Source organism: Drosophila rhopaloa, unplaced genomic scaffold (genome assembly GCF_018152115.1).
Source record: "Drosophila rhopaloa isolate 14029-0021.01 unplaced genomic scaffold, ASM1815211v1 contig_3, whole genome shotgun sequence".
Classification (NCBI taxonomy): Eukaryota; Metazoa; Arthropoda; class Insecta; order Diptera; family Drosophilidae; genus Drosophila; species Drosophila rhopaloa.
Genome location: NW_025335123.1, coordinates 7,573,381 through 7,586,899, shown reverse-complemented (window position 1 = coordinate 7,586,899; position 13,519 = coordinate 7,573,381). Strand labels below are relative to the sequence as shown.

General features: G+C 37.9%; 1 protein-coding gene across 18 annotated transcripts in view; it reads right to left on the bottom strand.

Moving 5' to 3' along the window:
• LOC108047635 (small conductance calcium-activated potassium channel protein) overlaps positions 1-13,519 on the bottom strand; it is a 67,114-nt gene that overhangs the window by 40,438 nt on the left and 13,157 nt on the right. For 13 of the 18 annotated variants that reach the window (XR_001769445.1, XM_017127902.2, XM_017127898.2 and 10 more), the window contains exons 3-4: positions 11,664-12,803; positions 8,104-8,205 (exon numbers count right to left, since the gene is read on the bottom strand). Coding sequence is in view for 17 of the 18 variants with exons in the window: in XM_017127902.2 (XP_016983391.1) it covers positions 8,104-8,205; positions 11,664-12,803 (1,242 nt within the window). In the remaining variant the exon portion in view is untranslated. The remainder of the gene's footprint in view (positions 1-8,103; positions 8,206-11,663; positions 12,804-13,519) is intronic. The other 5 variants (XM_017127907.2, XM_017127909.2, XM_017127908.2 and 2 more) reach the window with 1 other exon arrangement.

Here is a 13,519-nt window from a genome sequence, read left to right as displayed (position 1 = left end):
TCTAATTAGGAGCGAACCCTTTTCAAATAGGACTTATAAGCTGCAAAAAAACCAGAAGAAGCTCAAGTCCGTTTGTCTTACATTTCTAAGTTTATTCGTAATTCATAATTCGTAATTTTCTTTGGAGCTAATTATTTCATTATGGTATATTTAATATAAAATATTTTATTGTTGATTTATTGTTTATTTATTTTCTCATTTCTAATGAAATTTTGGTTGAAATAATTTTAATAACTTCATAAACCACAAAAAGAATACTAAATAATGGTCCAGTATAGTATTTAAAAGATTTATTAAACCATTTTAAGGCGTTAAAAATGTATATAATGCTTACTCTGCATTATATTTTACTTAAAAATAATGTTAACAGATTATTTTTAATAAATGTACATCATAAATAGAGGCACACAAAATATACTTTTTTAATATACTTTAAAATATTCACCAGGATTAATATCCTGGAGTATTAAGAAGTAGAAATTGAGTAAATGAATATTTTAAAAATCTTAAGACAAATTGGACTAGTTTATTCACAATTCAAAATGGCATGAATGGAAAATTTTTTCAGTGCCTTTAAGCGGCTTTACCTGCCAGGGCAAACAATCAACAACTTGAGCTTGGAATTCCTTACCTGGAAATCTGGGGGGAACCAGCCACTTCATCCATACGGTACTGCAAAGCCTTCTTAAAGTACCACTCATTTAAATAAATTAATGCATTTCGTGCAACACCCAGGCAATTGTCTCGAGTGTCCATCACTTGAGGACGACATTAATGTGCACATAGGACATCGCACCTAAATCCACACGTCTCCGAACCCCGATCCCCTCCAAGTGACAATCCCGCCCCCCTTTTGCACAATCGACGACCCAGATATCAAATGGAAATGTCAACGCAAACGACAGATAGTCAAAATGTTGTCATGTCGGATTTTGAATAATTCATTGAAATGAAAACTTTATGCATTTGTCAGCCATTTGCCATTCCGGTCCCTTTTGCCCCCCACTTCCTCATTTTGAATATGGGGATTGATTCCGTCTTCAGCAGTGGCTTAAATACGAGTGGGACAACAAGCTTACCCACAAAAATCTTATATTAGCCAGAGGGAATCCAGAGATCTTCGGAAGATGTTAACAACAGGTTGCAAAATCATAAATGTCCCCCGGTTGTTAGCGGTTTTCTTAGTTTTACACTTATAAGTGCAATTTTCATATATAATTATCCGGTTGTTAGTCGGCTGACTTTCACTTTTGCAACATTTGCAACAAGTTTGAAACTTTGAAGTACTTTGACAATTGCAGGCAAATTGAAAAACAACAGTTATATAATATTGATTGAACCTCAATGTAAGTCATACATGTTTAATGGCTCTTTGAGATTGTCTTAAAACTAATAATGTTAATGAAGTTTTATCATCTTAGAAATATTTAATATGGATCAAAAAAATTATCAAGAAAAATATTCATACTATTTAAAAGGATAAAATTTGAATTTCATTGGCTGAAATTAAGGGCCTAACTTTGAAAATAAAAGTATATAAAGTTACAAAAAATGTCAACTCAACTCTGAACCCAACAGAAGTGAGCACTAGATCACTGAGCTATATAGGATTGTCATAAGTTATTTTAAAAAAATTAAGGTAATTTCCAAATAGATCAGGACCTACCTTAAACAAACTGAAGTAAGTCAGAAAATACAATTTCAAGCCTCCCAAGATCGGTGGGTGAATGAAGATGAATCACAGATCAACCCGGTCGGCACTGCACCTGCACAGGTGTATGCCCTCAAAGGCCGGACATCTGGTAGAGGGACTATGCCTTGGCAAATGACTCAGAACAGCTGTACAAGTGGACTCGATGTGGCGCGACCTTTAGACGGCGACGATTTCAGACCCATTCGTCCGGTGCGGTGCGGTCTTTAGTTTACGGTTTACGGTTTACGGTTCGGGGACAGTCCGCTGAAAGTGCCTCATGTCATATTTTATTGATGGACACTTGGGCAAACAGCGTGCATGCACTTGCAAAGATATACGGCCGAGCACATCCATTTAAACGGATATAATATATAGAAAAACGAGGAAGGGGGAAAACTGCAGTCGCGGTCGAAGACTATTGTCATGAAATTTTAAAAAGTTTCTCGATTTTCTTTTCGCCGCATAATGCCGAGGCAATAAGTTATTGGACTATTGAGGCCACCTGGCCAGCATTTTTCACCGTCGAGTTGAGGAACCACCTCCAAAGTAAACACAACAACACACACACGCACACACACACACACAACAATGTTAACTTGGTCGATTGTGAGTCCTCGAAATGCAGACATATGGACAAGAAGTCAAAAGTCGCAAAGCAAATGCCTTAAATATTTAAGATTACACCCCGTAATACCCATTGGGAGTGCATATATATAATATTTATCATCATCTAAATATGCACGCATGTGTTGTTCCGGCCATTTACATGAGGTAACCGGTGAAGAGTAAATATATATATAGTACACTCGTCGATAATTTATGCCCACGATCTGAGGCCCGGTTTTCCCGAGGGTTTCTTCTTTCATTGCTCATATGCCATTAATTACGTGGCGATTGGCATTGTTTAAACTGCGTTGCTCAATCGGCAGGGCCATATATCAAAGGAGTAGTACACAAAATGCCTGATATGTAACCCAGAAAATAAAGCAGTAGCCTTATTTATGGACTATCTGTAACCCGAAAATTGTGACCCTGAATTCTCTTTATTGCGATTCCCGCCTTATAATGATGCGGACGATGATGATGTGATCGTTATCCAAATCCAAATCCAAGTCCAAATCGAAATCGAAATCGCTTGCGTTGTAAACAATATATGAAAGCAATAGATACAGATGCACAGATCGGGCGATACGATCCGAACACTTGAGCGAACTTTATGTCTTTATGGGCGTTTTTTCTTGTGTTTCGAATGCTGATGATGGAATAGCCAAATAGATGGCTTCCCCCTCTATTTTTTTAGACCCGGCCCCTTGTTTGCCGCCTTTGTTAATGTGCCGTTTTCCCACATTTGTTTTGTGTTATTGCTTTCATAGCCCCCACTCCTCAAATTAATATCCTGCCATTATCTTTGCCATAAGGGTGTTTTCAATTGGTAATTCTTAGTGGTTTCACACAGTGCAATACCATAAAACCATAAGAATATATGTCCAGCTTAATTCTTTAAAAACCATTTTAAAATTATCAATTTAATCCCATTCTTATAATTATAACCAAGATTTGTATTACTTATGTTTTTTTTAACATTCCAAAAATATTTTAATGACTTCTGGTTATTTTTTATTTATATTATATATTTATACTTTGTCAGAATACTTGTGTTATTTAAAACACTGTAGACTGAGAGTAGAAAAGCATTAATACTTGTATAAATAACAAACTACTTTAAGCCTTTTTAGTTTTGCAGCCCTTGAGAGTTAAAGACACCTTAAAGTTGTAGTTTCTTGACACCATTGCCTTTAGTTCTTTTAAGGAACTGCAATTTTTGCAAAATACAAGTGAATTCCCAGCGCCCAAATTTTTTCTAATAAATTTTATTTTGTTTTCTTTTATAAAACCACTGACATTTACCCTTTTTGCTAACATTTGGCAAAACTTTCGCCACTTTTTGCAGGGTAGAAAAGTTTCGTTGCCCAAAACATTTTCCCCAAGAGTTCCATCGTGTGCCTGCGATTTGTTTTTGTTTTGTTCTGCAGATGCTTTGGTTGAAAATAACTTCGAATCGCGCAGAGACCACAGAAAGAGACGGAGCGAACGGAGGAAAAGAGACGGAGACAGGGAACGCGGGCGGTTTATTTATTTTTATAGCTTGGACTCTGAGGCAAAACGGACACGTGGAACCCGCCGACGAAATGGCGAATGGAAATGGCATACAAATGGGCAGCAGATAAGCTGGATACGTCATAGTTTCTTGGCAACACTGAGGGAAAGCGTTTGTTGGAAATCTAAACTTAATTTCATAATATAAGATAAGCATATGGAAAACACCCAGCGTATGTACAAATATGTACAACATTTGTTAATCACAAAATGCAACAAATTCATATTTTGTATGGCATACATGTCGTATGCTCATTTTTTTCCAACTTCAAAGTCAACAAAAAAACGTATACGACATGTAAGCCATTTTTTCCAACTTGAAAGTTAACAAAAAAACGTATACGACATGTGAGCCATTTTATTTTTTTGTTTGTTGTGTTAAATAGTTAAAATAAAATTTAGCAATTTATAAAAAATAATGATTTTATTACTATAAATGTAGTTATTACAAATTTTCATATCTTCTCCGTTACGACTAGTAAATTTCATAAACCTTTGACCCTATTTATTCTTAAATATATTAGGCTTTGAACTTGGTTTGAAATCACACAAAAAATATTTTTCATAAGGTGTACCATTATCATTTCTTGTTTTAAAGAAAAAATTTCAGCTAGGAGTGCCATTCTATTGAATATTTTATAACGAATCTAACGAGGTATGGCATTCCGACATTCGACCACTTTTTCCCAGGTTTTTGATTAAAAGACCGAAAAAACGAGCTGATTTTTCCGGATTTTTGTCCGAATAAGTAGATTTAAGTAGAGTTTAATATATCGTTTATTTAAATTGTGAATTAAATGGAAGTCCCCTTACAAAATATCTTTAAGTTTAATTTCAGTTTTTAACTATCTGAGCGTGTTAAAACTTATACGAAACTGGTCTAGGCTTCAATTGAAGTCCTCACATTTGCAAAAAATACTATATATTGCGAGGAGCGGCAGCTACACATCAATCGAGTACGAGTATCTCACTCTTAATTAATTCAATTAAACGAAATGACTTCAAAAGATAAAAGAAACAGAAAACAGAAATAAACGATATATTTACCTCTAATATATCGTTTATTTCTGTTGTGAATTGAAGGGTAGTCCCCTTACAAAACATCCCTAAATTGTATTTAAGTTTTAAACTATCTGAGCCTGTTGAAACTTATAAGAAACTGTACACGGCATCATTTAAAATCCGCACACTTGCAAAAAAAAAGTATATTTCGAAGAGGGGCAACTACACATCAATCGAGTATCTCACTCTTCATTAACTCAATTAAACTTTGACCTATTTCCAATTGTTATGCCCACCATTGCCCTCACTACCGTTTTTTTTTTCGAGTGTAGTCTTACCAGAATGGGGCGCTCGTTGGCGTAGGACAGCTTGCGTGTGTTGCGCAGCGTTTCCAGCCAAAGGGAGTTCCTGCGGGCGGCACTCGTGGCGCCACCGACGCTGCCCGTTCGCGTCATCAGAGCGGTGGCCGCGTTCACCGGTTGTGACATTTGTCGCATCTGCGGCGGCATCTGTGACGACGTCATCATCACCGTCAGCGACGGTGACCGCGAGGGGGTGGGGGAGGGAGTGGCCGAGGGGGAGGGCGAGGGTGTGGATGACGTCGACACGACCACGGGCGTGGGCGTGGGCGTGGACTGGGGAGGCGTGGCTTGGCATTTCTGGTAGAGAGCGCCCTGATTACAATCGTTATCCATGCAGGAGGCCGGCGACATGCTCTGCTCCTCCAGGTGTTTTCTTTTCTTTTTTCTCAGATCCTCGAAGATCCCAGAAGCTATTTTCGATTTACAAAATAGCCTATAACCTTTTAAGGATCCGAAATGTTTAGGTTTTACTTTTTACTTGTCATGTTTTGCCTTGGAAATATATTTTTATTCTTTTAGGATCATTAGACTTGCCAAAAGTTATAATAGAGATCCAAGATCATCAGATCGCCATTAAATTCCAGAGCTGGAACTTTTTTAGATCCAAAAATATCCCGAGAATAGAACGTTTTCTTTGTTAACTCACTGGTTTTGTTTTCTTAATTGAAAACAATTGTTTTTGTTTTGAGGAAAATTACAAGTACATACAAACATGTTGCCTTAATTATTATTAAAAGATTTTCAAGGAAACGAGTACATTGTTTATTTTAATTTGCAATTCTCAGATCTTGCCGGTTACAGGCTAAAACCGCATTGTTTGAACAATGATTTATATGTTTTCTCCCTGGAATTGATTATATGTAAAAATTTCCTTAGTACACTTCATTTTTGGAAAGCAAATGCACATTGTCAACACAAACGCACACAGACAAAAAAAATCGGATTTCTTTACAATATAATCGACGAACCGCAACAGACGAATAACCGATCACTTTTGATTTGAATTTAATTTAATGTGGGGATTATTTCTGGGCAACAGTATTTCGGCTTTCGACTGCGTAATTGTCCAGAATGTAAACAGATTGGGGAAGCAGACACAATTCAGCATTTCCACAAGCCGTTCACGTCCATTATTGACCGATCCGATCTGCAAGCGATCTGAAAAATGAGCGACAAAGAGCGAGGTCCCGAGATCGGGATCGAGATCTAGATCGAGAGCGATCCCTTCCGACGACGCCGCACAAATGGGCTGCCCACCAAAAGTTTTATTTATATTCCAATCTGGTGCGCTCCTGCCTTTTTTTTTCTATTTGGTTCCGCCAATCTAGCGGAACCAAGAAGAACATAAGGGTACTTAAATATGGACTTTGAGATACTCTGTAGTGAGAGCGAATTATTTCTGTTAAGCCTATTAAATCAATAAAGATAAATCAATTATGGCTATAACTGTCTACTCCTAACAATCCATTTCTTTTTTTTTTAAGTTTTTAATATCTTTGGGATTATGGATCTTTTAAGGAATTATACATCTTTGTGATGGTGAAAAATGCAGAAATATATGAATGCCCCAAATTTTGTGAATTTCGAAGCCTATAATCCGAATCCAATATTTAGACACACAATATACCCCTTTCCATTGTTAGTACCGTTTATAAAGAACAACTTCTTCGATCAGCACGTTTGCTTGGATCGTGTGGAACGGATCGCATTTGGAAGGTGGAATCCAAGTGGACGAAAAGCAGCAGGTGGATTGGCCAAATGAGAGCAACTATTTTAGAGAGCGATGAGAGAAACATCCTCTGGGGAAAAACGGTAAAAGGTGAGGGACGGGAAACACCTGATCGCGTCGACGTCATGGAAATTAAAATGTTGCAGCTTTTACAAAGGGAAACTTTAAATGCTTCCGCTCAGCACTTAATTGCTGCCCTCTCAAAAAAGACAAATGCTAGACTCTACGAATACCCTGGATAATTTATAAGTTCAAATATAACCATTCTTTTATCATTAGATATAATACCAAGTATGCTTTCTATGACTATTTTCTATATATTAAATATGGGAAGAACCGCTATTAAATTTAAATTATTAGTAGAAACATTTCTTTATTATAAATAGGCATTTTTCCCACAGTGTAGAAATATAGTAAATATTATATATATGTCAAATATTTTTTTGAAAAAAGCCATATATTTGTAAGCTTTTATAAAATATATATCTCCCCCAAAAGCTTGTTTAAAAACTAGTCGGTAATCGGTGCATTATGTTCTCATCACAAATAACGACAGTCAGTGCCAAGAAAAACGAAACATTTTTAGCTACATCTTACCTGCGGCGAGAAATCATCGATAAATGTTATTCGTAATCTAACTAGGGGTTACATTAACTACGGATCTAAATTCAAAAAGGGATGCAAAAGCAAACAGGACGCTGAAGCGAATTTGGAAGTAGATGCGAGATTATGGGATGCGGAAGTCCAAACTGGAGCTACAAAGCGGTCAAAATGCTCAAAAAGGTTTTAAAACTGGTAATTTTGAGTTTTTTTTTGTTCTTCTTTTTGTAGTGAGATTTTAAGGGGAGATTGAATATGGACATTGACGCAGTGCAGACTAGGAAGGAACGAATGCCAAACGCAAACCAATTGCACAGGGGCCTTTTTGCATTTCGCAGCAAAATGCATTATGTTATCGATAACAAGCTACTTGACCGCTGGGAGGCGGGAAGGTCATTGCGGTGCCATTGGAAATGAACTTTGGTTTTTTTTTTGGTTTTGTGTAACTTTGGAACTACTTTGGTTCATTCTAAATATTTATGTACACATTAAATAAAATAGTTAGTTTCGGCAAATGGGGTTTGTTTTGTGGTTTTTGCATTGTTTTATTTGTTAAATACCATTTTGGAGCATTGGAGCGTTTCGTTAGTGGCCTCGGTGAAGGCCCTTCGAAGGCGCAACTTTCGGCTTTCGGACAAGGTGCGAGGCATTAGAAGAACGCCCTGAAGAGATTGCGAGAGTTGATGCGACAGTGATTAGTACAGATTTGTAAAGTTATTTTAGTTAGTTGCTAAGCTACTTTCGGGTCGGGGCTTCTAAAAGGTTTGTTCTGGTTTTCTGGGCGAAGGAAGCGGTTTAAATACCTAGCAGTCAGACAAAGATCGGCGTAGAGTCTTACGAGTACAGTGCGTTGCGGAAGTGGCAGGAATCAGCTGGGTTTTGTTTTGATTAATTGTACTTCGGAAACCCAATTTCATTAATTTATTAACTTGATTTCTCTATAATTTATAACCTTAAGCCAGTGTCTGCAAAGCAGTTCTGTTAATAAAAATAAGTTGTATTGGAAGCTTTTTAAAATATGATTTTAAGACATTTTATAATTTAACAGATAGACCCATTTAAAAATTAAGGTATTTGCATTACAAACTCTTTAATTTATTTTATATTAATTTAAGGAAAAATGTTGTACTCTCCTTTCCCTTACAAAACGCACTGTCCATAAATAATAGCATAGGCATGAATTTAAGAGTAAGATTTAAAAATACAGTCGAAGTAACTACATGGATATTATAGATAGGAACTTAAGCTGATAGTATTACATACTAAAGGGTAATCGATTACAAAGATGTCATATATATGGTAAGGATAGTTAGATAACTAGTAATTAATTAGGAGATGTAATGCCGGGGTATCTAGACGTATAATCCTGCAGCCAAATGTTTACTATGCGATTGAAGTGATATGCGCAAAATTGTCATATATGGTAGGGATATGATAGACATGATAAGTAATGACGGGCTTTCTCGACACGTGTGATCCTGTGGGATTGCCAGGGTGTATTATATGGTGTAGTGTGTGAAATGGAATGGGATGAAAAGTTCACTGCATGTTGCATAATTAAATAGAGAGCTTTTAAACAATAAAAACAACATAGGTCAACGAAAATGGAAAGCGGAAAACCGAAGACAATTGAAAACTTGAAATACGTTGAAGCTTTACCCACTTAACCCCATGCAGGAAAAGCTCCCAAAAGCTCTTTTGAAAGCGAGGGGGTTAAGTGTAAAAAGGTGACCGCAGGGGAATTGCATATACAAATTGTTTGTTTTCTTTTTTATTCGTGTTAAATGTGGCTTGAAAGCTCTTGGCCCATTTGCATGGGGAGCCGTTTAATGTGGAGGCTTTACTTTACCCCAAACCATCTCATTCCCCATTACTTTGCTATCTTTACCGCTAGTTTTTTGAAAACGTAAAGCTTTTGTTGTGCCCCGAAGCTTCCATAAATGTTTTACCGTCCCCATTCCATTCTCATTTTGGCCGGCTTCTTGTCCTTATCCCCTGACTATTGCCCAAAAGTGTCTGACAGAGAACCCAACGCAATTATCTATAAAGACTGAAAAAAAACCCAAAAAAAAAAGACGACAAATGTGGGGGGGGTTTTGGAAGAGAAAATAGGAAAAACGCGACGGCAAATGTCAAAGAGTGAAAACATTCATCAATCATGGTAAGGTCACTGCCAGCATGAAGAAGGAAGCGATATCATTTTTTTCCCATCTATATTTATATATTATTTCTTTCTTATTTTTTTTTCTTTTTCGAGATATTTATGGACGACAAAAGTTCAGACACGTTGGGCGCAAATTGATATTAATTATAAAGGAGAGATGAGAGATATAGATAGAACGACTAGGAATTGTATTTGCTGTAGCACTTAACAATTCTATTGCCACATGAATAATCAATTTTTAGACTGCAGGAAAGAAATGTCTTAATTGCGTTTGTTGGATTTTCATCATTAAATGGTAAAATGGTAAATGGTAAATGCTCTTAGGCCCACCTACTAAGATTCCCATTTCCATTTTCCATTTCCATTCCCCCCGATCAAATGGCGTGTAAACAAAATTTTTAATTATGCCCACCGAAAGTAATGCGAAAGGAAGACTGAGGAAAAGAAATATAAATACATGGAGGCAACGAAATGCGATTGAAGGTGGCCAAGCGGGCAAATGAACAAAATAATTGTTGAGCCAACGCCGCGTATGAGCAATATTGATTTTCACTAATTGGATTTTAGCGCGCGAAAAACGTTAAATGGCCAAATGTAGGAGGCGGCGGAGATTGGTTGAGAAGAAATAAATTCAACGAAAACAAACCAAAAGAAAAACAGCAACAATATAAGCAAATCACAAATTGCCAGCGTTTTATGATTATTAGAAAACATCTATAGCATAAATAAAGAAATTCGAACTGAACATAAAAAACATCTTGGAGGGATTTTTTTGTGTGTTTATGAAGATGAGTTATGGGCAGTGATTTTGGCGGTGAGATTTCCACATGAGAAAGTTTAATAACTAGGAATAGTACAGCGATTTTTTGATGCTTTCTTTAAGTGGGGCCATTATTCTAGATTTTATATGTATGAGTAATAAAAATTGAGGAGTCTATCTTACACACAAGGTTTTAAGTAAGCTTAAAAATACCATTTATAATAAACCCCATAATCCATAATATATAATATAATAATAATATATAATGTTAGGAAATTCATCTTTTTAGCATTCCGATCTGGTTACTTAAAATTTCCTATCTGCTTAAACTTTTGTAATACATAACCTTTTTTGGGGCTGGCCAGTGCAACAATTTAAGCTTATACCACAATCTGGTCCCACTGAACTTGAATATCCTTTAACACGCGTATGTATTTAGAATAATGAAAGATCTGGGAATTCTTTGTATGAACACAGAACATCGAGTGCGATAGTGGCTACAAAACATCCAATTTACGGGTATATACTTATGTATAGAGAAGGGATTTGCTGAGTTGATATACTATATATGATACATAGAGGTCTGTGTACACACCGAGCGCTAAGGGTACTCCTGGGTGGCGTCCACTCGGACATTTATGAGCTGGGCGATTGCTGATGTCTTATGTACATGAATTATGTACAGGGGGGTCATGGTATAGAATCACTCGGAAAAACGAAGTCTTTCAAATTGGAAAAGTGCCTTCGGTTTTTGGTAAAGGAATAAAGCTGTTTGTATTTGATTAAATAGTTATAAAATAATTATTTTTTACATTCAGTAGAGGAAAATATGAACAAGGCCACCCTTTTGAAGGTTTAACATAGCTGGTCACTCTAAAATAAAACATTTCTATAACTTTAAATTTTTTAGAATTTTAAATTTATATATGAATGTATTTTGCTAAATATTTCTAAATTTATTGTAAATTAGTCTTGATAGCCAATTATAAGCATTTTGGCATCCTCAAATCAAAACAAATTATTTTTTAAATGAAGTACTAAAAGGCTTCTTTTCCTCAGTGATTTGCTGATTTTCTCCGAGTGTGGGTGGCTAAGTTTGCCTCCCCCTCACGACAAAGCAAGAGGGGAGGAGGTCGGGTGAACTGGGCAGGTGGGGTTTTAATTTTTTTATTTCACGTTTACCAACTGATTCTCACCTGCTTGAAGGGCCGCATTCCCCCATTGATCCGCAGGGAATCGGCTGCAATCCCAGCGATTCCATCGCCGGAACTTTCGCGCAATTGCTTCAGCGATACATTTGGAACCGTATGCGAGTGGGAGTGGGCGTGGCCGACGCAGGCGGAATGCGGTCCGCAGCAAATCGCCGTACTGCTCGATTCCGGTTGTGAACTCTGCCGTATTATCCGTGATCCATTCGTGGGCGATGAGGTGATGAGAACGGGCGGCACTTGCTGCTGCTGCTGCTGCTGCAGCTGTTGCTGCTGTGCCAGATGTTGCTGCTGCAGCTGATAGTGTTGCTGCTGTTGCAGGTGGTACTGCTGCTGCTGCTGTTGCGGCAGGGCCGAATTCGATATGCAAATGGCCATGGAGCCGCTGAGATTGCCCTGCTGGAAGGCACTTTTCACACTGTCGCGTGAGGCGGAGCGATCGATCAGCGTGGTGGGCGTGGTGGAAGCACGTCGGCTGCAGTTGCGGCACGCCCTGCAGCGACTTGGCACGCTGGGCGGTATGCTCGAGGCCAGGTTCTGATATGATGAGGTGCCCAAATTGGGGTGGCTCACACCCGGACTGGAGCTGTGGCTATGGCTGTCGCCGGGCTTTAGGCTTAAATTCATAATTGATATGGTCGGTTGTGTCTGTTGCTGGTTACTACTTGTTCCCTGGCTGTGGCTATCTTGGTCCTCTTCGTGTACTTCGATGTCAGGCACTATGCTGCTGCGGACCAGGCCCTGCTCCACGTCCTCGTCGTGGCCAGTTCCTCCTCCCCGCATGCTCTCCTCGGAGCCCATTCTCGCATGCTGCGACTGCTGGGGACTGGTCAGGTAGGTGGAAGTGCGATCCTGCCGCATCAGCGTCGGCTTGGAAGCCCCAGCACCAGCTGCGGAGTTCGAGCCCGTCGATGCGGATCCTCCCCCGCCCCCGCCCGATCCCGATCCCGATGAGGATGTGGAGGCCCCAGTCGTTGGGCCATTTGTGGAGCTACTCTTCACCTGGCGGAGCAGGGCCGTCCGACCACCTCCCTTCGAGGGATTCGAACTGCTCACCAGCAGCGAGTCCGTCTCCTCGGAACTTACGTAGCCCGAGTTGGTGGTGTCGTTTAGCTTCTGAATTGACATCTGTAATGGAAAGCAATCAAAAGAGTTTTAATTTAACACCGCACAAAAACAGACAATAAATTAGTGTGCCACAAGGCAAATAACAACCAATTAATAAAATCAGCTTTTGACTATTGTGAACAATCCTTATTTATAATCTTGCTTAAAGCTTAGCTTAAATTTTGAGTGTCGTTTATTATGTCGTTTAGCATTTGATGGGCAAACAATAATCAAAATTAAGCTTAAATATAACACAAATACAAATAAAACACAATACAGATATTAAGCAATACAATTGTTTGAAATATAAATAAGCCAATAATTTACACATGTAAGCACTTACAATATTTTTGTACATTATTTAAAAATATTTGTAATTATTTTGAAGCATAAGCAAAAGGAATTACGAGCTATAGTAATAGTTAAGCGACCGGTCAAATAACAAAACAAATTAGGTAAATTAGTGTGTAATATGGAAATGTCATTCAAATTTTGCAATCAAAATGTTGAAATTTTTTTTTTAAATTTGCATGTATAAATCTTGTCAAATTTAGCTTTGCCAAATTTGTCAGCAATAAAAAACATTCCTGAAACTGATTTCTGCTTTCAATGCCTTTAAATCAAACCAAACACAAATATCAATAAACATTTAAATATGGCTATTGCGACTTTACACAAGATTGCCTCAGGTTTTGTTAGTTTGTAGTTGGTAGTTTTTGCATTTGCTTAGCAATTAT